At 47.6% G+C, this 26,339-nt stretch overlaps 1 protein-coding gene across 1 annotated transcript in view; it reads right to left on the bottom strand.

Annotated features, from left to right (window-relative positions):
* The window catches only part of LOC119956755 (E3 ubiquitin-protein ligase DTX1-like), a 311,656-nt gene that overhangs the window by 37,209 nt on the left and 248,108 nt on the right, over positions 1-26,339 (bottom strand). The window contains 2 exon segments of the mRNA XM_038784160.1: positions 10,678-10,839; positions 13,219-13,280. Coding sequence (XP_038640088.1) covers positions 10,678-10,839; positions 13,219-13,280 — 224 coding nt within the window.

The raw sequence follows: 26,339 nt of genomic DNA, 5'->3' as shown, positions 1-26,339 counted from the left end.
TGTACATAACTCTGGTGCGGCCACACCTGGAGTACTGCGTGCAGTTCTGGTCACCACATTATAGGAAGGATGTGGAAGCTTTGGAAAGGGTTCAGAGGAGATTTACTAGGATGTTGCCTGGTATGGAGGGAAGGTCTTACGAGGAAAGGCTCAGGGAATTGAGGTTGTTTTCGTTAGAGAGGAGAAGGCTGAGAGGTGACTTAATAGAGACATATAAGATAGTCAGAGGGTTAGATAGGGTGGACAGTGAGAGTCTTTTTCCTCGGATGGTGATGACCAACACGAGGGGACATAGCTTTAAATTGAGGAGTGAGAGATATAGGACAGATGTCAGAGGCAGTTTCTTTACTCAGAGAGTAGTAGGGGTGTGGAACGCCCTGCCTGCAACAGTAGTAGACTCGCCAACTTTAAGGGCATTTAAGTGGTCACTGGATAGACATATGGATGAAAATGGAATAGTGTAGGTCAGATAGGCTTCAGATGGTTTCACAGGTCGGCGCAACATCGAGGGCCGAAGGGCCCGTACTGCGCTGTAGTGTTCTATGTTCTATGTCCTAGGTTCGATTCCCGGCTTGGGTCACTGTCTGTGTGGAGTCTGCAAGTTCTCCCTGTGCCTACGTGGGTTTCCTCCGGGTGCTCCAGTTTCCTCCCACAGTCAAAAGAGGTGCAGGTTAGGTGGATTAGCCATGCTAATTTGCCCCTTAATGTCCAAAAAAGTTGGTTAGGTTTACTGGATTACGGGGATAGAAAGAAGCATGGGCTTAAGTGGGGTGCTCTTTCCAAGCATCGGTACAGATTCGATGGGCCGAATGGCCTTCTTCAGCACTGTAAATTCGATGATCTGACTTCCCACTTGAATATCCAAATTTGGATCGAGCCCATTGCGAGCGGGATCCAAATCGCGACGCCTCAGGCGATCCCATTAGATCATCACGGCCCGAGTCGGGTAAGGCAATATTATAATTTTTGCACTTCTGGCCTGAGCGTGCAATATTCCTGACATTAGGGGGGGCAGAAAATTAAGCCACAATTATAAATCCATACTTCCCTTGCTGAGCGCTGAGATCGGGAACTGCCTTTCCCAACTGACCTCTGACCTCCTGTGCATGCTGGGGCCGGGAGCAGGCAGCACATGGGTAGTTCTGCATCTTCACATTCTTCAGGCTGAGGGCAGGTCCTGCATGACTTGCGTAGGAAGAGAGCAGATGAGAGAGGTGGACGAGGGAGAGGACAGCAAGTTCCCCAAGAAGTGTCCCGGAAGGAGAGGCAAGGGAGGAGGACAGAGAGAAGTCCCAGCTGAGAGAAAGAGAGGAGCAGAGAGAAGGACTCGAATTAGAGAATAGGACTGCAGGGCACAGACTTTAAGTAAGTGGGTGCAGGAGAGTCCCTGGTGGACGAGGAGGGAAAAAAAGAAGCCTGAAGATCCAACACGACAACCAAAGATTGGCAGTTTTGGGCTGCAGGTAGTTGGGGAAAAGGTACCCCTGTGGAGCTGTAGTGTTCTGCTTGGCACGGTCAAAGAGCTAACATTGTTATTATGAGTAGATGCGTAAGTGTATTCTGGTATCCAGGGGAACATAATTTCAAAAGGCGAGATTGAAAGTTTGCAAGGTAGACCATTGCTGAAGCTGTCCAAGTTGAAGTGCCTCTTGGAGGAATTCCAAGGCAAGATCTACGACAGTGAAGATTGGAAACCCTCATGAGTTTCAGTGAGAATGGTTGACTCTCAATGTGACTAACGTCATGGTGGGTTGTTGAGGAATCCATGGAATCAATTTTGGTTCCATCCGTCATTTATTGTGTAATTCACAATTCACATGTACCTCATATTAACCAGGGTTAGGTGGATTGGCCATGCTAAATTGCCCGTAGTGTAAGGTTAATGGGGGGATTGTTGGGTTACGTGGGTTTAAGTAGGGTGATCATTGCTCGGCACAACATCGAGGGCCGAAGGGCCTGTTCTGTGCTGTACTGTTCTATGTTCTATGTTCTATAAGATAGACATTGTAAATTGTTTTATCTTTCTGATGGTGTAAAGTTTATTTTTGCTTGTTCAAAGCCAATGGAATCTTGTGGCTTTATTCTCTTAGCAAGTGTCTTGTATCTCAAACTTTGCCTACTTTAAACAACACGTTATTGTTCCCTAACTGGGTCATACCAAAAGCGAAGAAGTTTGGCCAAGGTTCACACCAAAGGTCACTTATTTCTTTGTTGTGTGTTTCAAAATCCAGCTGAGGATAATGTGGATATGTGTGTCCGTTACATGAAATGAAAAATGCGGAACAATCCTAAAGCCAACACATGGTGCAAGTTCAATAAGCAACCCAAAAGGGGCAAGACGGTATGGTGGTGAAAATGGTAAATGGATTCTGTCAGCAATGTCTTCGTAACCCACGAGGAATGACAAGTTAACACCACAGGGCGATAAACTGTAGAACGGATCCACTGATCAATGAAGAGCAAAGGGTTGAGAGGGAAATAGCAGCGCATGCACCACTGACCTGCCCACAGTGAATGAGTTGATAATTGTCATCAATGCAAAGAGACTGTATTACTGAAGGTTTGGGCATTTTCCAGCACACCCTCAGGGAACCATTACTGTAATGAACAAGCTGCAGATTTAATATTGTACATTTCTTAAATCCTTTGGCTGTTACTAACAGGAGCTCACATTTCTCAGACATTAGCCTCCCGGGTACATGGATATTGCACATAGAATAGTGAAAAGTGTTTGCCAGTCAATGCAACAAGGGCCTTATGGATGTCTCTATAAACAAACCTTGGGTATTTCTCACCACTTTCCTATACAATACCCCAATTATTTTTCAAAAGATCAAAGAATCTGTTATTTTGAACCAGCTTCTTTGTAGTCCTAACACGTTAAAAAAACGATCCTCCTTCTAACAGAGACCTGCTTACTGAAGGGGTACGTAGAGTTGGGTGTTTTGTAAAAGATACACATTCTGGATTTACGCGTGATTAATTTATTGACAGTATAGCATTACTGCCTACGGCGCTGAGGACCTGAGTTCGGATCCCGGCCCTGGGTCACTGTCTGTGAGGAGTTTGCACATTCTTCCCGTGTCTGCGTGGGTTTCACCCCCACAACCCAAAGATGTACAGGTTAGGTGGATTGGCCTCGTTAAATTGCCCCTTAATTGGGAAAAAGGAATTGGATATTCTAAATTTATTTTTAAAAAATTTTTTTAAAAAAAATTTATTGACAGTACTCAGCAGGCTGCCAATCCCCACGTACAGAATGCGTCCCACTGCCTAATTCAGCAATTAAACCTGCGATCTTTATTCTGCTGACAGCATCATGATTCCATGTACCATATCTATTTTCACCCCTAGGTTTGGCCTCTCACCAATATTCTCCCTCCGCCTCCATTCATGATGTTGTTAATTGCGCCAACGATATTGCTTGGCGATCTCACCCAGGTTGCCTTGATTTATGGATTAGCTTCAACAGTGAACACTGCCAAAGCACCTGGCAACATCACAACTAAAAACAGAGAACTGTAGAATATAGGATATATTGAATTACCAGGGAGCTTGAGATGACTAGAGCTCCTGGATACTCTCTCCATGACAAAGGGCAGAATTCTCCAATTTTGAGTATAGGTCCCATGTCGGTCCGGCCCCAATCTCATTATTTCTACACCAAGGTGTCTCCCACCCTATTCAGTGGCGAGGCAGATCTGGGTTGCACGTAATCGTCCTTCATGTCCGGACGCCATATTGAAAAGGCGCCCAACATCAAAGAAACAAGATGGATTTCCAGGAATATTCTGAGGCCAGAATATTGTGCCCCGACGGGATACCGAATCTGGAAGGTCTACCTGCCGATACACCCCTGACCCACTCCTGAGGTGCTCCAGGGTTACAGGCGGCCTCCATCCTGAACTCCGGAGGCAAGCCCCAGGCATTGTTTCATGAGTCCCGACATCTACATGCCATGTCGTTCGAAACGCCAGCGTGTTTTCCCGCCACCACCAAGGACAATCTGGTGGGTGGGGGGAGGGGGGATGGTGAGGGATGGGGCCTTCATCTAGGTCCACTAACGGGATGGAAATGAGGTTCAGAGAGGGGATTGGGCCTTCATTTACCTCCATTTACGGGATAGAAATGTAGTTCATGCCAGCCTCTGGCAGGTTTTCCGACCCGCCATGGTGGGCACCAGCGGAAGGACCAGCGGAAGGTCCCGCTGCAAACTCACAGCGGCCTGAAACCAATTTCTGGGCCTTCCGCCATTTTCTCCCACTGTTACCTGCCATCAAACCCAATCTGGTGGAAGGGGGGGGGGGGGGTTGGGAGGATTCTGCCCGACGTACCGGCCAATTAGAGCAGACTTGCCAGCCAATCAGCAGCCAATCATCCTGTCGTATACATTGTTGTGCCTGTTTGAAATTTGATGACAGGAAGAGCTGGATCATTGAGTTGCAGAATTCAGAATTATGCTAATTAATGGCAATGAACGAAGATACATTGGCTACTTAATGTTCAGCAGATTGAAAAAATATTTCATTTCCATTTTAAATTCTAATTTAATAAAAGGCAGTTGAAATGGTCAAGGGTAACACAGAATTTCTGTGTAGCAATCTGACACAGTAAAACCTTTTAATTCCTTTCAGACCCCAAGGGAGGCTTCATACCAATTTTGCACTCATTAGCATTAAGTTAATACATTTTTCAGAATTCAGGCTTTAATAGCACTGGGAGAACAGGGCGTCACTCAGAGAAACTTGATAATCACACCACATTCTGAAAGGCAGATATATAGTGGCTGTTTAAAGTGTTTCTGCATTACTAAAAATGAGGGAAAACAAACCAATACTGAATTCCGAATGTTGCAATTAGAATTTATATTCTTCGCGTGTATCGTACTGGTACATAACGCAACTGTTAATTTACCAGGAAGTAAATCCTCCGGCACCACCCCCCACTGGAACCGTCACGGACAAGATGGAAAATTTCCCGCACCGTTAAAAGGTCCATTGACCTCGGGTGGAAATTTCTGGTCCCGTGGCTGGAGATTCCGGAAAATTCCACTCCGGGAATGGGGCACAATTTGCAGTGAATGAATCTTGAAGTTGGAAAATGAATGCAAAATCATGTGAACGTGAAAGCACGGGGGGAGAGGAGAGGTGAAAGTGTAGGGTCCAGGAGGAGAGGGTAAAAATGAAAAGGGTTGTGGGGTGAAAAGACCTGGTGGGAGATGGGGGGCGGGGGGGATGTGTAAGTGTGGGGGTACAGAGGGGAGGTGACAGTGTGGGAGTACAGAGGGGAGGTGACAGTGTGGGGGTACAGAGGGGAGGTGACAGTGTGGGGGTACAGAGGGGAGGTGACAGTGTGGGGTACAGAGAGAAATGAAAGGGTGGTGTTCAGAGGGGGTGAGAGTGTAGGGTACGGAGTGGAGGTAAAAGTGTGGGGTGAAGGAGGGTGAATGTGTGGGGTGGAGTGGAGGGTGAATGTGTGGGGTGAAGGAGGGTGAATGTGTGGGGTGTAGGAGGGGGATTGTGGGGTGAAGGAGGGGGAATGTGTGGGGTGCAGGAGGGGGAATGTGTGGGGTGGAGGAGGGTGAATGTGTGGTGTGAAGGATGGTGAATGTGTGGGGTGAAGGAGGGGGACTGTGTGGGGTGAAGGAGGGGGACTGTGTGGGGTGAAGGAGGGGGAATGTGTGGGGTGCAGGAGGGTGAATGTGTGCGGTGAAGGAGGGTGACTGTGGGGTGGAGGAGGAGGAAGGTGTGGGGTGAAGGAGGGTGAATGTGTGGGGTGAAGGAGGGTGAATGTGTGGGGTGCAGGAGGGGGAATGTGTGGAGTGAAGGAGGGTGAATGTGGGGTGAAGGAGAGTGAATGTGTGGAGTGGAGTGGAGGGTGAATGTGTGGGGTGAAGGAGGGGAAATGTGTGGGGTGGAGGAGGGTGAATGTGTGGGGTGAAGGAGGGTGACTGTGGGGTGGAGGAGGGTGAATGTGTGGGGTGGAGTGGAGGGTGAATGTGTGGAGTGAAGGAGGGTGAATGTGTGGGGTGAAGGAGGGTGAATGTGTGGGGTGCAGGAGGGGGACTGTGTGGGGTGAAGGACGGGGAATGTGTGGGGTGCAGGAGGGGGAATGTGTGGGGTGGAGGAGGGTGAATGTGTGGGGTGAAGGATGGTGAATGCGTGGGGTGAAGGAGCGGGACTGTGTGAGGTGAAGGAGGGGGATGTGTGGGGTGAAGGAGGGTGAATGTGTGGGGTGAAGGAGGGTGACTGTGTGGGGTGAAGGAGGGGGAATGTGTGGGGTGCAGGAGGGGGAATGTGTGGGGTGAAGGAGGGGGATGTGTGGGGTGAAGGAGGGTGAATGTGTGGGGTGCAGGAGGGTGAATGTGTGGGGTGAAGGAGGGTGACTGTGGGGTGGAGGAGGGGGAATGTGTGGGGTGAAGGAGGGTGAATGTGTGGGGTGAAGGAGGGTGAATGCCTGGGGTGAACGAGGGTGACTGTGGGGTGGAGGAGGGGGAAGGTGTGGGGTGAAGGAGGGGGAATGTGTGGGGTGGAGGAGGGTGAATGTGTGGGGTGGAGGAGGGTGACTGTGTGGGGTGAAGGTGGGTGAATGTGTGGGGTGAAGGAGGGGGAATGTGTGGGGTGGAGGAGGGGGAAGGTGTGGGGTGGAGTGGAGGGTGAATGTGTGGGGTGCAGGAGGGGGAATGTGTGGAGTGAAGGAGGGTGAATGTGAGGTGAAGGATGGTGAATGTGTGGGGTGGAGTGGAGGGTGAATGTGTGGGGTGAAGGAGGGGGAATGTGTGGGGTGAAGGAGGGTGAATGTGTGGGGTGAAGGAGGGTGACTGTGGGGTGGAGGAGGGGGAAGGTGTGGGGTGAAGGAGGGTGAATGTGTGCGGTGCAGGAGGGGGAATGTGTGGAGTGAAAGAGGGTGAATGTGTGGGGTGAAGGATGGTGAATGTGTGGGGTGAAGGAAATGGGAACATGTGGGGTGAAGGAGGGGGAATGTGTGGGGTGAAGGAGGGGGAATGTGTGTGGTGAAGGAGGGTGAATGTGTGGGGTGAAGGATGGTGAATGTGTGGGGTGAAGGAGGGGGAATGTGTGGGGTGAAGGAGGGGGAATGTGGGGTGGAGGAGGGGGAATGTGTGGGGTGGAGGAGGGGGAATGTGTGGGGTGAAGGGGGGGGATGTTTGGGTTGAAGGAGGGGGAATGTGTGGGGTGAAGGAGGGGGATGTTTGGGGTGGAGTGGAGGGTGAATGTGTGGGGTGGAGTGGAGGGTGAATGTGTGGGGTGAAGGAGGGTGAATGTGGGGTGGAGGAGGGGGAATGTGTGGGGTGAAGGAGGGTGAATGTGGGGTGGAGGAGGGTGACTGTGTGGGGTGAAGGACGGGGAATGTGTGGGGTGAAGGAGGGGGAATGTGTGGGGTGAAGGAGGGGGACTGTGTGGGGTGGAGTGGAGGGTGAATGTGTGGGGTGAAGGAGGGGGAATGTGTGGGGTGGAGGAGGGGGAATGTGTGGGGTGAAGGAGGGTGAATGTGTGGGGTGGAGGAGGGGGAATGTGTGGGGTGAAGGAGGGGGAATGTGTGGGGTGAAGGAGGGGGAATGTGTGGGGTGAAGGAGGGGGAATGTGTGGGGTGAGGGAGGGGGATGTGTGGGGTGAAGGAGGGGGAATGTGTGGGGTGGAGTGGAGGGTGAATGTGTGGGGTGAAGGAGGGTGAATGTGTGGGGTAAAGGAGGGGGAATGTGTGGGGTGAAGGAGGGGGACTGTGTGGGGTGGAGTGGAGGGTGAATGTGTGGGGTGAAGGAGGGGGAATGTGTGGGGTGGAGGAGGGGGGAATGTGTGGGGTGAAGGAGGGTGAATGTGTGGGGTGGAGGAGGGGGAATGTGTGGGGTGAAGGAGGGTGAATGTGGGGTGAAGGAGGGGGAATGTGTGGGGTGAAGGAGGGTGAATGTGGGGTGAAGGAGGGGGAATGTGTGGGGTGAAGGAGGGTGAATGTGTGGGGTGAAGGAGGGGGGAATGTGTGGGGTGAAGGAGGGTGAATGTGTGGGGTGGAGGAGGGGGAATGTGTGGGGTGAAGGAGGGGGAATGTGTGGGGTGAAGGAGGGTGAATGTGGGGTGAAGGAGGGGGAATGTGTGGGGTGAAGGAGGGTGAATGTGTGGGGTGAAGGAGGGGGAATGTGTGGGGTGGAGTGGAGGGTGAATGTGTGGGGTGAAGGAGGATGACTGTGTGGGGTGAAGGAGGGTGAATGTGTGGGGTAAGGGAGGGGGAATGTGTGGGGTGCAGGAGGGTGATTGTGTGGGGTGGAGTGGAGGGTGAATGTGTGGGGTGAAGGAGGGTGACTGTGTGGGGTGAAGGAGGGTGAATGTGTGGGGTGAAGGAGGGGGAATGTGTGGGGTGAAGGAGGGTGAATGTGTGGGGTGGAGTGGAGGGTGAATGTGTGGGGTGAAGGAGGGTGAATGTGGGGTGGAGGAGGGGGAATGTGTGGGGTGAAGGACGTGGAATGTGTGGGGTGAAGGAGGGGGAATGTGTGGGGTGAGGGAGGGGGATGTGTGGGGTGAAGGAGGGGGAATGTGTGGGGTGAAGGAGGGGGAATGTGTGGGGTGAAGGAGGGGGAATGTGTGGGGTAAAGGAGGGTGACTGTGTGGGATATAGAAGGGAGGTGGTAGTGTGGGATATGGAGGGGTTGTGGGTGGGAGGTGGAACTCGACTGTAATAGGGCAGGTGAAATGAGGAGAGGTGAAGAATCAGACTGTTAACTAATAATACAACAGTTCACCACCTCTCCCGATTTAAAGAACAAAGAACAAAGAAAAATTACAGCACAGGAACAGGCCCTTCGGCCCTCCAAGCCTGCGCCGATCCAGATCCTCTATCTAAAACTGTCGCCTATTTTCTAAGGATCTGTATCCCTCTGCTCCCTGCCCATTCATGTATCTATCTAGATACATCTTAAATGAAGCTATCATGCCCACCTCGACCACCTCCACCGGCAATGTGTTCCAGACACCCACCACCCTCTGCATAAAGAACTTTCCACACTTATCTCCCTTAAACTTTTCCCTTCTCACCTTGAACTCGAGAGCCCTAGTAATTGAGTCCCCACTCTGGGAAAAAGCTTCTTGCTATCCACCCTGTCTATACCTCTCATGATTTTGTAGACCTCAATGAAGGTCCCCCCTCAACCTCCGTCTTTCTAATGAAAATAATCCTAATCTACTCAACCTCTCTTCATAGCTAGCACCCTCCATACCAGGCAACATCCTTGTGAACCTCCTCTGCACCTTCTCCAAAGCATCCACATCCTTTTGGTAATGTGGCGACCAGAATTGTACGCAGTATTCCAAATGTGGCCGAACCAAAGTCTTATACAACTGTAACATGACAAGGTGCCAACTCTTGTACTTAATACCCCTTCCAATGAAGGAAAGCATGCCGTATGCCTTCTTGACCACTCTAGCGACCTGCGCAGCCACCTTCAGGGTACAATGGACCTGAACACCCAGATCTCTCTGTACCTCACTTTTCCCCAGGGCTTTTTCATTTACCGGACAGTTCGCTCGTGAATTGGATCTTCCAAAATGCATCACCTTGCATTTGCACGGATTGAACTCCATCTGCCATTTCTCCGCCCAACTCTCCAATCTATCTATATTCTGCTGTATTCTCTGACAGTCCCCTTCACTAGCTGCTACTCCACCAATCTTAGTGTCATCTGCAAACTTGCTAATCAGACCACCTATACCTTCCTCCAGATCATTTATTTATTTATTTATTTAAAATTTAGATTACCCAATTATTTTTTCCAATTAAGGGGCAATTTTAGCGTCGCCAATCCACCTACTCTGCACATTTTTGGGTTGTGGGGGCGAAACCCACGCAGACACGGGGAGAATGTGCAAACTCCACACGGACAGTGACCCAGAGCCGGGATCGAACCTGGGACCTCAGCGCCGTGAAGCGGTTGTGCTAACCACTAGGCCACCGTGCTGCCCTCTCCAGATCATTTATGTATATCACAAACAACAGTGGTCCCAGCACGGATCCCTGTGGAATACCACTGGTCACAGTTCTCCATTTTGAGAAACTCCCTTCCATTACTACTCTCTGTCTCCTGTTGCCCAGCCAGTTCTTTATCCATCTAGCTAGTTCACCCAATTTACTGCCGCCCAATGGCACAGTATCATTGGATTCAGTCTGTTCCATAAGAAATCCATTTGAACAGAGTTCTGTTCTCAATTCCTTTTTTTGATGGAGTTTCCTTCCAGGACTAATCAAACTGTCAGTTTCAAAATATAACTTTTAAAATTGTTTTAGAATATTTATCTTTATTTCGGTTGACATTCTCTGATGAAGCCATTGCTGAAATCATCAGGGGAGCAAGCTTGGGGCACTTGCTAAATGTGCGAGTGCGAAGCAGCTGAATTAACAAGAGCAGAGACAGTCATTAATCAGCCCCGTCGGGTGGTCATGTCTTCTCCAGCAGTGTTCTTCAATTCACACTGCGAGATTTAAACAGCTCCTCACAATGGCACCGTCAGCAATTAAACAAAAATATCTGGAACGCTGACAGAAATAGACAAAACCTCTCCTTGGAATAGATTGGTTTTGAAAGATTTAAGACATTGAGACTCCCCTTTTCCTGCCCTGGTTAAGGGTGGGGGTGGGTGGCAGGTTTTCGGGGAGCACCGTTTGTATATATACCTTTTTTTAGATGCTTCTTCTTAGTCTTTCTGCAGATTCCAGATATCCCAGGGACGGGCTTTATTTCACTCTTGTTGACAGGTGGTGGATGAAGTATGGGTTTGGGAGCCCGGGTCAGGCACACTGGGAGGCCACCTGCACACATTAGGATCCCAGTCATACCTGCGTGGAATACGAATGGAGATCATTTAGAGTTTAAAGCAGCTTCATTGCAAATCGTAAATGTCACCGTCTTTAGAAATCATTTTAATATAATGTGAGGAGTCATACTGCATGGTCATTACAATCTTAAGATTTCCTGCGAGGTCTCCTAATCTATCACACTAAGCTTTTTAAAGGCAATTATTTTCCCATCTCTCGTTTGATCTGCCATTCTACTGCTTCCACTCATTCCAGGCTTCACATCTTACAATTAAAATCCTTCCTTAGCATTGAAGATAATGCAGTCAGCGACAATCTTATTTAGATAGCAAATAGATTTTTGCTTCACCTGCCTCTCAGTCAGATGTCCCGAATAACATTTCATGCAGTCTGTAAGAATGTAGTGATATATTGTCAGACGCAAACACCAAAAATAGTTTTGTAATCCTGTTCCTGTGTATTAGACCATAAGACTATAAGACATAGGAGTAGAAGCAAGGCCATTCGGCCCATCGAGTCCACTCCGCCATTCAATCATGGCTGATGGGCATTTCAACTCCACCTACCAGCATTCTCCCCGTACCCTTAATTCCTCGAGACATCAAGAATTTATCTATCTCTGCCTTGAAGCCATTTAGCGTCCCGGCCTCCACTGCACTCCGCGGCAATGAATTCCACAGGCCCACCACTCTCTGGCTGAAGAAATGTCTCCGCATTTCTGTTCTGAATTTACCCCCTCTAATTCTAAGGCTGTGCTCATGGGTCCTCGTCTCCTCGCCTAACGGAAACAGTTTCTTTGCGTCCACCCTTTCTAAGCCATGTATTATCTTGTAAGTTTCTATTAGATCTCCCCTTAACCTTCTAAACTCCAATGAATACAATCCCAGGATCCTCATATGTTAGACCCGCCATTCCAGGGATCATCCGTGTGAATCTCCGCTGGATTTATTACCACATTGTATTACCACATGGTTGCTGTTTCCCCTATGGCTCAATGGTTAAATGAGTGTGTAATTTGGTACTCAGTGCACAGAAGAGAGAAGCACCTTTGTTTTATCCTTAATCTCTCCTGAGTTATTTGATCTCTGCCAAGCGCTGGACACCATCAGCCAGGGTTCCGGCTGTTGATTAATATCGAGTGACTCTTTCTGAAAGTGCAGGTGGATGGACAAGAAACGATGCCCCCCCCCCCTCCTCCTCCCACAATCCCCCATCCACCACCCCCTTTCCCCACTTCACGTTAAACAGCCTACAAAAATTGCTCTTGCATTGAGCAGCATTTTGCAGTACAGAGGGATCTGGGCGGCCTGGTACATGAGTCACAACATGCAGATGCGGCAGGTAGTGAGGAAGGCAAATGGAATGCTGGCCTTGATTGCAGCGGGGAAGGAGTATAAAAGTAGGGAAGCCTTGCTCCAAATGGACGAGGCATTGGTGTGACCATACCTGGTGTACTGTATACAGCTTTGCTCTCTTTACTTAAACAGGAATACATTTACATTGGAAGTTGTAATGTAAAATAATGGAATACAACAGGTTAGCGTCTATCACCGATGGATCTCTCTGGATGCCTTACCATTACCAATAGGGACTGCAGCGGTTCAAGCTTTCCACCACCTTCTGAAGGGCAACTAGGGAGGGGCAATAAATGGCTTAACCAGCAAAGCCCACATCCTGTAAATGAATTTTTAAAGAAGTATCCTGTATTTGGGACCTCTTAACTAAAGATAGGAATGACATCTCAACATGGCGGCACGGTGGCACAGTGGCTAGCACAGTGATTAGCACTGCTGCCTCACTGTGCCAGGGCCCAGGTTCGATTCCAACCTTGGGAGATTGCCTGCGTGGAGTTTGGATGTCCTCCTTGTGTCTGCGTGGGTTTCCTCCAGGTTCTCCAGGTTTCCCCCCACAGTCCAAAGACGTGCAGGTTAGGTGGATTGGCCACGCTAAATTGCCCCTTAGTGTCCAAAAGGTAAGGTGGGGTTACTGGGATAAGTGAGGTGCTCTTTCAGTGGGTCGGCACAGACCCGATGGGCCAAGTGGTCTCCTTCTGCACTGCAGGGATTCTCTGGTCTTCAGCTTTAGTCCCCACAATGTGTCATTGCATTCCAGAAAATGTATTTTTCTCACCCGCCGGGGAGGAATTTGGATTGTCGATCTTCCAGTTTAAAAAAAACATTAATCCAGCAATTAGAACGATAGCTATAAGAGTGGCATTTGCAATCGAATCCCCAGACCAGCGGGAGGGGAGTCAGCCCAATAAAGAACTGAACAGTGTGCGCACAAAGTTCACATTGTACTGCTTCATCCCTGCATGGGTGTTGGGATCAGACGTTACAACAGATAGGTTTTTCAAGCTCTCTGGCTACCCTCCTGCTCGGCAGTTTGAAGGCAATGTACCTGCAAGTGCTGGGTGGACTGGACCAGATCCATTTAGGTTTTTCACCGGTAGGGCAGGAACGCTGGAAGAAATCAAAAGGAGAATATTAGGTTTCTTAATACAGAAGTGATGATTCCAGGAGCCATAAAGAGACATTTAATCTCCATATATCTACCACCAGCACTCATTTTGCTGCTGGTCTGCCTCTCAAAGATAATAGAATTGCTTCTGCGCGTTTGACATTTGCAGCCCCTAAATTACCTGGTTATTTATTCAGTGTTTGAGGCTCTGTCATTCTGATTGGTTGAATCCTGTACATTAAAGTCTATTGGCGATCGTCAGGCGCGATTAAAGAACCATCAAAATACATTTTCTAACAGGCCTGTGCGGTTGGAGGGATGTGCGCTATTATTTGAGTCTGACGAGCAGACTTCTCAAAGTCACAAAGGGCCGGAGAAAGAGGCTGAAACTGTGACTGATTATTACTAATGAGCTGTGTCGTGGAAAGGGAAGAGAACAGGTCACTGCAAAGTCGCAGCTGCACTCTTCAGATTCCCCTACTTTTCCTTAGATCACCATGACAGCACAGCCCATTCGCATATACACCACTTATCGAGTACTTAATGAATACTTTGAAATTCCATTAAACAAAGCTGTTCTCTGAGTCAACAGTAAAGAGATCAACAACTTCAGCACACAAATTTATCAAGAAGTAATTTGCGGTCTGTAATAGAGTCATACAGTTCAGATAGTTTGGTAAATAAATATCAAACCTCAAACTTCTAATCTGTGCCATTAAAGTACGGAAATAAAAGCCTGCTCCCAGAGGCATTAAGGTGAAAACTCCCCATCTTTCTGAAGGCACATTTCTAGACAGAGTGATATTTACATCGATAAATTAAACAGTACTCGTGAAAATGTCTTGGGGAAGGATTTTCCTGCCGGCTTTTGAATCCAGCCGTTAGGCCCAGGCGGATTCCGAAGCCTAAACCTGTGCGGGAACTGTCACTCATCCCTGGCTTTCCCCAAATTGGCCAATTGGTGACAAGAGCCTTGGCTCACTGTCAAACTAAGGATGGTGGGCGGACTCTCGGAGCTAGAAGGCCCACAAGCAGCCTCGACCAATTTGAAATTTACAGGCAACTGAGGGCGAGGGAACCCAAAATTGCGGGGCCCTCATTCCAATTGTTTTGAAATCTCAAAATAAAATAGGCCTTTGCAGCCAGGCTGCCATTATTGGTTGGGAGTTGGTGGGGGGAGTGCTCACCACAGAATGGCCTGCTGCTGAATCCAGGCAGGTAGAGAGAGTACCCACGCCTGGCTAGAATGCTGGCTCTCATCTCTGCTGTCTGTTGGCTGCTTCTAGGCAGCTGTCCCCTCGCTAAATTGTCCCTTGCCACCCGTGGCGGACTTGAAGGCGGACTACAAAATCCCTTGTTGGCCTCCGACAATTGGCCTAAAGTGTCGCATTAACAGGCCCAACTGGCAACCTGCAGGGAAAAGGCGGGGGGGGGGGGGGGGGGGGGGGGGGGACTACATGATATTCCTTGCCCACCTGCCTCCATCCTCCATTCCTACCCCCAGCAGGGCCTAAAAATCCATCCCTTTGTTTTTATTTTTTCTCTACCTGCGCTAAGAGCACAGGAAGAATGAAAAAAAAAAATCAAAAACATTAAAAGCTGCTCCTTAATCAGGAGATCACCAAAATCGCAAACACATTGGCCAACTAAATCAAAACCAGTATGATAAAGATGCTTGTTTTTTATAATAGGAAATAGAACTGCCATCTGGCCTATTCATTGGAAGGGTACAGCTTTAAATAGATATTTTTAGCTTTTGGATATACTCAGCTTAACATCGTCCAGCACGGTGTCACCTGGCAACCAGGGACATCATGCCATGGCTTCTGACATATCAAATCTTCTCTTTCACTCTTCCATTGTTTCATTGTCAGCTTAATTTGGATTCAACTGAATGTAGGTTATTATGTTTTGTTTGTTTGGTGATTATAATATTTTTAATACTCATGCCAATGAACACAATGGAATCTTCTTCAAGAGTCCAGCTGCTACCTGCAGTAATCCCTAATATATAATGCAACCAATAAATTCCTGATCCAGAAGGGAGATTTGTATTCAGAAACCTGTCCAAAGACAGCCTCAAACAATTTGCAAAACTAAAATAAAAACTCACTTCATAGTCACACCGAGTTACAACTAACATTGAATAAATTATGGACAGGATTTTATTATGGACAGGATTTTCCACTTCCCGCGTGGTGTGTTTTGTGGACTCGGCGACTGTGTGGGGGGGGGTCATGGTCGGCAGGACGAGAAGATTCCGGCAGCAGAAACAGCTGGAAAACCCCACTTGGTGGATTTGATATATCTACCCAGTAATTGTTTCACTCCAGCCTATCAGCAAGGTGCAGGGAGCATGCCTTTAATTTAATGGCCCTCCGCAGTCACTTTAAAGACCGCTCTTTTCTAAAAGCCCAAGGCTCGTTTCCAGCCTTGTCCCTCTCCAGCACAGCAGGTGGTATCCTCCCAGAGCCCGCCTGGATGCTTAGGCACCTGAAAAATGAGCATGGAACGCTGAATTTCTGGAACACAGTCTGCAAAGCCTCACTCACAGAATGTCAACTCCATATAAAAGCAGTCTGACTCTGAGCGTCATTTGACAAAAGACCACTGTCATTTACAGCAAAATATTTAAAGGGGAATTCTTCACAAAGGAAAAAAAAAATCATTTGGAAATCTTCGGTATGGTTCTTGAGGGAAGACTGGCGCAAGAGCCATTAATCACAGCTCCCACAACATCCATGTCACATACAAGTGATGAAGAGATGCACTGATAACAATTTACATCATTGCTAAATCTATTTACAACTCGACACACTTGTTTTTATGGAGACAGTGGTGCTTTAACCAGTCATAAAGTTGTCAATCCGATTCTAATCACAGAGGCATATATGGCTAATTCATTGAAAACATTTATTGAGGAACCGTAGAATGTTCCAGAAGTTCCAATTTTTTGTCTTAGCGAAGGGTGTTCATGTTCTGTGTTTTCAGCTCCTGTGCGGCTTACGTTGTTGAATGAATAATTAAGCAGATGAGCCAGAGCACTTTATGAAATGATTATTTTTATTCACAGTGTAAAGACTTCCTGATCCACACATAATCCCGGTTCATTCAGAACATTTCTTGGCAAAGGATTTGCTGAATCTTAATTCTCCCGCCTGACAGATTTGAGCAATATGAATATGAACATTCTTTTAAGGAGGGGGAAGCCATCCCTCATCAAACTCCGTTGCTGCCCCTCCCCCCCCCCCCCCCCCCCCCCCCCCCCCTACACCCCCCCCCCCCCCCCCCCCCCCCCCCCCCCCCCCCACCCCCCCCCCCCCCCCCCCCCCCCCCCCCACCGGTTCCGACTGCACTTAGGTGGTTTCCACTGTAACTGAGCCACAGCAAGTTCCAATCTGCACAACTGAGATCAATAATCTTTCCTGGCCATGTGGCATCCCCCAAAAAGGCACTATTATCAGAGTCCGAAGCTGATTATTGAACACTCACATTTATGAATAATCAAATACCTGTCTGGGTGTGTTTGTGGGCCTGGAGCAACACAACTTCAGTCTCCTACTAGTTCCTCTTCAAACGCCTGCTACGCATTTTAGACTGTACAATGGTGATCGCCACAGAGCGTACTTACCCAGTGAACAAAGACATCTTCATCTTCCCTAATGCAGGAGTCAGGAACTCTGGTAACATCCCCCCCTTCAGTGATGCGAGTGTCTAAAGTGGATGTAGATACGAAATGAGTCGGTTGAACAATGGTCCACTGCCTTGATTTGTTTTATAAACTAGCTTAATCCTATCCATCCCCATAACTTCAATTACATCATAGACAGCCTTGTGCGTAATGTGTCACCTGCAAGGATTAACAGGGAGTGAGCTACTCTTTCACTTGTAAACAACCCGCGCCTGCTGACACGTACACACGTCTTAAGCCAGATGAACTCGCAGGACCTCCAGCCATTCAGGAGGATTTTCCACTATTGCAAACGAGATTCCCATAAACCAAAAATAATCAGCTTTAACTAAAGCAAATCTTAACAAACATCAAAGTTATTGGATGGTGTGAGCTGGGCATTCTAATGTCTATTCTTACTAGCGATAATAAATATGGAATTGGCACAAGCTCCCCAGTCCAGCTGTTCCGTCCCCATTATCAGGTTCCGGTACACTTCTGTATCCGACAGCCGGTCACATTTACATCCTCCAGTCTACTATTCTATATTTTCCAATCACGGTGTGGTCCCCTAAAGACAGATTAGCTGACCGATGGACCAAGCAACTGCATTCTGCCCCGAAGCCCCCTGTCGCACTCTGATTTAACCAACTTTTCTATTACCACTCTGAGCACTCTACTCTTGGTCTTAAACTGTTCCAAAGATAATCGATAGGGGAAGCTCCTATTGCTGGGTGTTCTTCACTGGTTGTCAAGTTTTGAAACCAATGTCGTGGGTGTGTGTGCGTGGAAGGAGCGAGTGGATAATGGGAAAAACAAGGACAGGTTGGAGAGTTTTAGCTATGAAGAGAGATTGGATAGAGTGGGATTGTTTTCCTTGGAGCAGAGACTGAGGAGGAACATGATTGAGATGTAGAAAATTATGAGGGGCATAGAAAGAGTAGACAGCGAGAAGCTTGCCCCCATGATGGAGGGATGAATGACCGGGGGCATAGATTTAAGGTAAGAGGCAGGAGGTTTAGAGGGGATATGGGGAAAAACGTTTTCACCCAGAAGGTGGTGGGAGTCTGGAACTCACTGCCTGAAAGGGTGTTGGACGCAGAGAACCTCACAACATTTAAGAAATATTTAGGTGTACACTTGCGATGCCAAGCCTTTGGGCCAAGTGCTGAAAAATGCACTTAGAATGCTCAGGTGGTTATTTTTGGCTGGTGCTGATGCGATGGGCTGAAGGGCCTTTTCTGTACTGTAGACCTCTATGGCTCTAGATGATGCAGAGAAGGGTAACAACACTTGTTCATTATTGAATAGGTATGTTTCCCTTTATTGGTTTGGCATAACCATCTTACGTATAAATCTTTGGGACCGCTAAACCAACTTCTGTTTTCTACATCTGTGCATTGACAATTGATACAATGGGATAAAAGGTTCTTTTTCGGAATGGCAGCTGGTGACCAGCGGTGTCCCACAGGGTTCAGTGTTGGGGCCGCAGCTGTTCACCATATATATTAATGATCTGGATGAAGGGACTGGGGGCATTCTAGCGAAGTTTGCCGATGATACGAAGTTAGGTGGTCAGGCAGGTAGTGCTGAGGAAGTGGGGAGGCTGCAGAAGGATCTAGACAGTTTGGGAGAGTGGGGCAGGAAATGGCTGATGCAATTCAACGTGAGAAAATGTGAGGTCTTGCACTTTGGAAAAAATAATCCAAGCATAGACTACTTTCTAAACGGTGAGAAAATTCATAAAGCCAAAGTACAAAGGGATCTGGGAGTGCTAGTCGAGGATTCCCTAAAGGTAAACATGCAGGTTGAATCTGTGATTAAGAAAGCGAATGCAATGTTGTCATTTATCTCAAGAGGGTTGGAATATAAAAGCAGCGATGTGCTACTGAGCATTTATAATGTGGAGATGCCGGCGTTGGACTGGGGTGAGCACAGTAAGAAGTCTTACAACACCAGGTTAAAGTCCAACAGGTTTGTTTCAAACACGAGCTTTCGGAGCACGGCTCCTTCTTCAGGTGAATCAGGTTCACCTGAAGAAGGAGCCGTGCTCCGAAAGCTCGTGTTTGAAACAAACCTGTTGGACTTTAACCTGGTGTTGTAAGACTTCTTACTGAGCATTTATAAGGCTCTGGTTAGGCCCCATTTGGAGTACTGTGTCCAGTTGTGGGCCCCACATCTCAGGAAGGACACACTGGCACTGGAGCGTGTCCAGCGGAGATTCACACGGATGATCCCTGGAATGGTGGGTCTAACATATGATGAACGGTTGAGGATCCTGGGATTGTATTCATTGGAGTTTAGAAGGTTAAGGGGAGATCTAATAGAAGCTTACAAGATAATACATGGCTTAGAAAGGGTGGACGCAAAGAAACTGTTTCCGTTAGGCGAGGAGACGAGGACCCGTGGGCACAGCCTTAGAATTAGAGGGGGTAAATTCAGAACAGAAATGCGGAGACATTTCTTCAGCCAGAGAGTGGTGGGCCTGTGGAATTCATTGCCGCGGAGTGCAGTGGAGGTCGGGACGCTAAATGGCTTCAAGGCAGAGATAGATAAATTCTTGATGTCGCGAGGAATTAAGGGCTACGGGGAGAATGCTGGTAGGTGGAGTTGAAATGCCCATCAGCCATGATTGAATGGCGGAGTGGACTCGATGGGCCGAATGGCTTTACTTCCACTCCTATGTCTTATGGTCTTATGGTCTTATCACCCCAATTATAAATTGGCAATGTGAAATGAAGGAGATTTTCGACTCAGTGCCTTGGATTCAGTTGCGAATGTTGTCTGCTGATTCTAAGCCCAGTCTTTAATTGATGGTATCTCAACTGTTTACATGCAAGTTTAGAAAACAGGAGTTTATTTATGGGGCCCAATCGTTTGCAAATAAGATGCGCTCCTGTGTTTACTTATAGATTTTTTTTCTACCTTCTGCGAAAATTGCCAACATACCATAAGCCATTTAGGTATCAAATTCAAGCACAAGTTGATTTTCTTAGAATTATTCTTTTAGCCTGGCCTCCCAAGGACAATATCAATGGGCACGACTGAAAGGCCTCGTCGTGCCCGAATCGGTGAGATTTAGCGAGATTTGCGACACTCGGAACATCTCGCGAGCGTCACGATCTTGATTTCGCTCTTGCTGGGCAGGTACTGGATGAACATGTTTAAGTGAGCTATCAGGCTCATTTAAATATGTCAGCACCGCATGATAGGTGGATTGGCCACACTAAATTGCCCCTTAATTGGAAAAAATAATTGGGTACTCTAAATTTATTTTAAAAAATATATCAGCACCCGATTCTCCAGAGGCCCAGGAGCTAACGCCCGTGCCTGGGAGACCTCGCCATGGTCCTGTTTAGCACTGGTCCACACAAACATGGACCAGGAGTAACGGCACATGGGGGAAGGTCTCCCAGGCCATCGGAGGCCACTGGATGGTTGGGTTTGGGGCAGGGTGGTACTCTGGCACTGCCGCTAGCACCCAGGCACTTTTGAACTGCCAGCCGGACACCTTGGCACTGCCACTGGGCACTCTGACAATGCCAAGGTGCCCGGGTGTCAGGGGGGCGCGGTCCGGAGGCTGTGATGGGATGTGCGAAGGGTTCGAGAGAATGGGACGGCATTTACAAATGGCACCCTGATCTCTTCCTGCATAATGCGGCCTTGTCAGGGCCTTCCCGACCAAGGCCAGGAAAAATGTCAGCGTCCCATTTAGTAGTGGGGTCATTCTTGATGCTGCAGGCTCCGAGAAAGATCCCGCTATTTGCGCCTTAAACAGGATTTTATTTTATGTACGGTAAATCGCACCTTATATCTAATTTAGAAAGTTGATTGAATTTTTACATTACTAGAAATAAATTATTGAAAATGAAGCAGGTCATTCTACTAATCTGGCATGCCCTGCATGTAAGTACATAATTTTACAATTCTACAATCTTGCATCTGTGACCCTTCATTCTTGATTCTCAAACACTCGGAATCGTTTGCTTGAATCAAACTTGCGCCACCCTTCCAAATTTCAATTGCTTCCATCAGATCTCGCCATGATCTGCATCGTTTTAGTAGAGAAAAAGAAATCTTACATTTTTCCTCATAACAGGCACTATCCTTGTGAATCTATATTGTTCCCTCCCAAAAGCCTCATCGAAAGGCCACACTGCACTCGAAAAGCAGTGCGCTGGGATGTAGCATGGTGGATAGAAGCCGGGAGACATTACTTCCGGGATCTGCCCTGCTTGCAGCGCCTCGCAAGATCAAACGCCGTCTCGAGAGACGTTGCGATGTAAACCCCGCCCATTGTGGGCGGAATCACTTTTTTAGTAAATCTGCATATTAAAACAAAAAAAGCTAGTCTCACATTACTGTGCAGATTCCTGAGCTACCCGAGACATGAGGTCAATCTACCTCACCTTGGAGGCCTCTGGTGAGCGCTGTTCAGTACTGTTGTCCACAAATGGGGACCAGATGGAATGGCACTCATGGGGGTCTCCCAGGGGATTGGAGGCCCCCAGGTGCATGCCCTTTGAGCAGGGTTGTATCCTGCCACTGTTGGTGCCATCTGGTCACTGCCAGCCTGGCACCCTGGGTGCCAGCTTGGTATGCCAAGGTGTCCAGGTGGCACTTCCAGATGGCAGGGGCACTGCCAGGTTAGTACTGCCAAGCTGGCATTTTTCCTGCACTGGTGATCAGGCCAGTGGTGGGGTTATTGGCCTGTCGGGGGCCTCGGAGATCGGGACACTCAGTACAATGTGGAGTTCCGGGGCTATGTGCCGCCTCGGCCGTGTGCTCCCGTTAAAGCCCCCTATCTAACGTGAGTGCTGTTTTATAGCCATGTGTTTCTCGCTGCTGCGAGTGCCTGGAAACACGCAGCTAAACGTGCTCGCTATGGCACTTTGTTCCCTTTTAGTTAAACGTGCCCAATACGTTTCCTGGAACATGTAGCCCCAATGCTACCGTCCTTGTCATGTTTTGTGTAAACTCATTAGTTACCTCCTGGGTTTGCATGTCAGTGGCCAAATTGGCTAATTCTATTCATTGATTGAACTGGAGTGATCTTCAGTAATATTCCAAAAAGCGTATGTGGGATGATAGCTGACTGATTCCAACAACGTTGCCGTCATGCCTCAAGGTGTCTTACAATGTTAAAGTTGCCAGATAAATGCAAGCTGTTGTTGCTCTGGCAGGGCAACTCAAACCTTCTCATGGGCAGAATAAAACACAGGGAAAGTGCACAGAACAAGGGTTCATATCCATGGATTATCCGGCACCACATCTGATATATTCAGTAATGCCACCGGATGGTGATACGGACTGGAGCCCAGGTGCTGTTCCTCGGTAGCAGACAGAAACTTGGATGGATTGTCACTCTGGATGCTCCTCCCAGTGACCAGTTGCATACGGAGCCCCGGCATCAGCTTCCCCCACGCTCCCAGCAACCCAGGAGACAGAGTGTGACATAATGAAGCCAGCAGGAGGAAGAAAAATACATTTAAATGAAGAATGAGACTCAAGGGATTTATCAAATTTACAGTCATACTCATGAGTATTAACTCCCACCAAATCCTTCTCCGTTTCACAGAAAAAAACAAGGAAAGCAATTCAAGGCGAAGAAAAAACTGTTCAGAATTATGATTGTCCTGGGAGAAATGTAAAATCACACATTTAAAAGGGAGTTGGAAAATAGAAAAGGGAGGGGATTCGCCATTGCCGACGGCAAAATCGTAATCGGCGATTGGGCGGAGAATCGATTCCGACGCCAGAATCGGGGCCGGCGTCGGTTTGAGGCCGGTTTCCGAATCTCTGTGCCCTCCAAACCGGCATCATTGCTGGGATAGGCTGAACAGCCTCTTTCTGTATTGTAGGGATTCTATGAGGATTACTGAGGAGTTATTCCATTTTGGTTGAAGTGCCACCTTTGGCCAGAGCACCAGGAGAACTGCCTGCTCTTTAAATAGTGTGAAAGGATCATTTAGACTCACTTTAACAAGCAATCTGGAACTGAGATGTAAGCCTTTTGATAATGCTGCTAACCCTTCAGCATTTACACTTAACTATCAACCCAGACTATGTGGCTAAATGGGGAATGAAGTCGCGTCAAAAGCAATGGTATCTTCAAATAAACCAGACTGACAAAAATGTACACTGTGGATACTTTGTTTTCTGGTCTGAAGTTGAGTTGCACTGCAGATGATTTATCATCATTTTTCATCGGACTAGTCATTCAAAAAAATTGCCTCTTACGTTTTACACACTGACCCCTGTTGATGGTGCCACTGTGTTGTAAGATCTGTGATATTAGCTATGGTACAGTTGGTAGTCACAGAATCGCAGAAGTCTTACAGGGCAGAAGGAGGCCATTCGGCCCATCATGTTTACACCGAGTCTGGATGAGCAACTCACCTCGTTCATTCTCTCGCCTTCTCCTCATGACCCTGCACATTCTTTATTTTCAAGTTCATAGTCTAATTCCCTTTTGAAGCTTTGGTGCTACTCAAAACTCCCAGTCCGAAGGTTGTTGATTCAAATAACACTCCAGGACATGCTGTTCCAGCTGGCAGCCTGGGGACGCATTTCAGGCCCAGGACCCCTGGCCCGCCCAAAATGGCTGAACATAAAGACAAAGCTGCTCATCCAATCACAGGTTGGTTTCTCCCTGTATTTGCTGCTGATAGGAATAAATGTAGGAAAAAAACTAGCCTGTGATTGGGTAAACAGGAAACATTGGGGAGGTAAGTTTTTAAGGTAAGTTCCAGGTGTGCGTGTGTGCACGACAGAGAGAGAGGGGGAGGAAAGTTGTGTGTGGGGGAAGAGAGAGAATGTGTGAAGGAGAGAGTGTGAGGGAAAGGGTGGAGAATTGTAGGTGTGAGAGAGAGAGTAGTATGTGTGAGGGAGAGAGAGAGAGAGAGAGGCGTGTGTGTGTGAGAGGAGGAGAATGTGTGAGGGAGCGAGTATGTGTGTGTGTGTGCATGAGGGAGAGAGAGGAGGAGAATGTGTGAGGGGGGAGGGAGAGAGTGTGTGTGTGTGTATGTGTGTGAGTGAGAGAGAGAGAGAGGGTGAGAGTGAGAGAGAGAGAGAGAGAGAGATGGAGGACACTGTGTGGGAGAGTGAAGAGCGTATGTGAGAGAGTGAGAGGGAGGAAAATGTATGAGATAGAAGAGAGAGTCCACATAGGTCCAGTTCACTCCCAGTCTTAGGATTCTCATTCACCCTCACACACCAACACACAATCTCACCCACTTTCACAATGGGCGAGGGTGAGTAAGTGAACATCCTGAGATTGGGAGCGAGCCAGACACACACTCACCCCTCGCACTCTAATGGTCATCTTTAATAATTATTCATTTTTGTTTGTACTGTTTGTCATTGACCCCTTGAGTGGTAAAGAAATTGAAATCTGGTCCCCCATGCACAGAGGTTGGACAAGCCTGCTCGAAGACCTGTGCACAAAACCAAGGCTGATACTCCTGTACAGTACTGCACTGTCAGAGGTGCCATTGTTTGGTTGAAACATTAAATCAGGGCCCCATCTGCCCTCTTCAACAGATGTGTAAAAAAAAACCCAAGGTGCTTTTTGAAAGAAGAGTGCAGGAGACAGACGTTCGGGCCTGATGGAACCATCAATTCACTAGACACGTGCTTTAAGATATGAACAGTGGTTTTAATCTACTTACAACAGAGCCAGCCTGTTCCGCGTTGAACTCTCAATGAACTGAACGACTGGCTCTGAACATTGGTATTTATACAGCAGTCCAGGGGGAGGAGTCGTGGGCGGAGCCAAGGGTGGAGCCCTGTACAAACTCCTAAGCAGTCCCAGTGCTACTCCCCCTAGTGGTCGGGCAATGCAACTGCGCTTACAAATGCATGGTCTCATGTATATACAATACAGTGTGAATTACGGAGTTACATTCACCACAGGGTCAATATTCATCACTCAATTAACATCACTAAAGCGGATTAGCTGGTCATCATCACATTGCGTTAGAGGGAGTTTGCTGCGTGCCAATTGGTTGCTGTTTTATGACAACAATGACTCCAGTTCAAAAATACTTAATTGGCTGTAAGTTGTGTGGAATGTGAAAGACGCCAACCAACTGCAAGGCTTTCTTCCTTTTCACGGTACATTGGAAGGCATAATTCTCTCTCTGCTAGTAACAGTGAACAGTGGGGCTGGTTTAGCACAGTGGGCAAAACAGCTGGCTTGTAATGCAGAACAAGGCCAGCATCGCGGGTTCAATTCCCGTACCGGGTTCAATTCCCATACCGGCCTCCCCGAACAGGCGCTGGAATGTGGCGACTAGGGACTTTTCACAGTAACATAATTGAAGCCTACTTGTGACAATAAGCGATTATTATTATTATACCGATGTCAGAGCCCCAATTACATTTTAAATTAGCAAGATGATGATTGGCATTGGCTATGTTCTAGATGCAAAGGCTTGGGTTTTGGATTATGCTGTAGTCCGCGTGAAGGTAAAGTGGGTGAGGTCCTGTAAATCTCTCACACTAAATCTGTACGACTATGCATTCAAAGGTAATGGCTCAATTTGCCTGAAAGCAAAACGGAAGGCACTGCACTGGCATTTGAAAAATGAAAATGAAATTAAAATCGCTTATTGTCACGAGTAGGCTTCAATGAAGTTACTGTGAAAAGCCCATTTGGAAGTTTATTCCATTTAACAGGCAAGAAATAAAAGCAAAGCGACTTTATCGAATTTAGCTTTGTACAAATGATTTAACGCCCTTCAATTTGTGAAGCATATGACAGCTGTTATTTGTCCCAAGTGCAAACACACAAAAACAAAACACTGGGAACAAGACTCCAGTTGTGTCTAAAACATTGACAAAGCCTTGGCGTTTGGAGCAGTATTATTAAGTCTGCTTTTAGTCATCGCCCTATCAAACTGACCTTGAGTTATAAGAAAAACCCACAACTCCCGTTAGTGCTGTGGGGTCAGCTGGAATTTGCTTGCGATTGTTGCATTGCTGCTGTTTCTTGCTCTTGCGGTGGGTGACAGAGGCATAGCAATCCTGAAGGCAGGCCCAGAAGAATTGCATATTCGGAATTTATTGTGGAGATTTGTTTTTGTACTTGATATCATAAGGTCTACCTGACCTAAAGTGTCAAATTCAGAAACCAATCTGGAGTCTGGAGCAGCTGCAAATTCTTGGCTTGTACAAACTATTGTCGTTGGCTGGAATAGGACAAAGCTGCCTTTGTATGTTCTATTTGTCGAGATGTTTTGACCTACTTGAGATTAAAAGTCTAATGCGTTTTCCTTTTTTAAAAATTCTCATATGAACATTTTGGACAAAAACACCATAGTAGTAAATAATAATAATCACTTCTTGTCACAAGTAGGTTTCAATGAAGTTACTGTGAAGAGCCCCTAGT

Source organism: Scyliorhinus canicula, chromosome 1, assembly GCF_902713615.1.
Source record: "Scyliorhinus canicula chromosome 1, sScyCan1.1, whole genome shotgun sequence".
NCBI lineage: Eukaryota > Metazoa > Chordata > Chondrichthyes > Carcharhiniformes > Scyliorhinidae > Scyliorhinus > Scyliorhinus canicula.
This window is presented reverse-complemented; position numbering and strand designations above follow the sequence as displayed.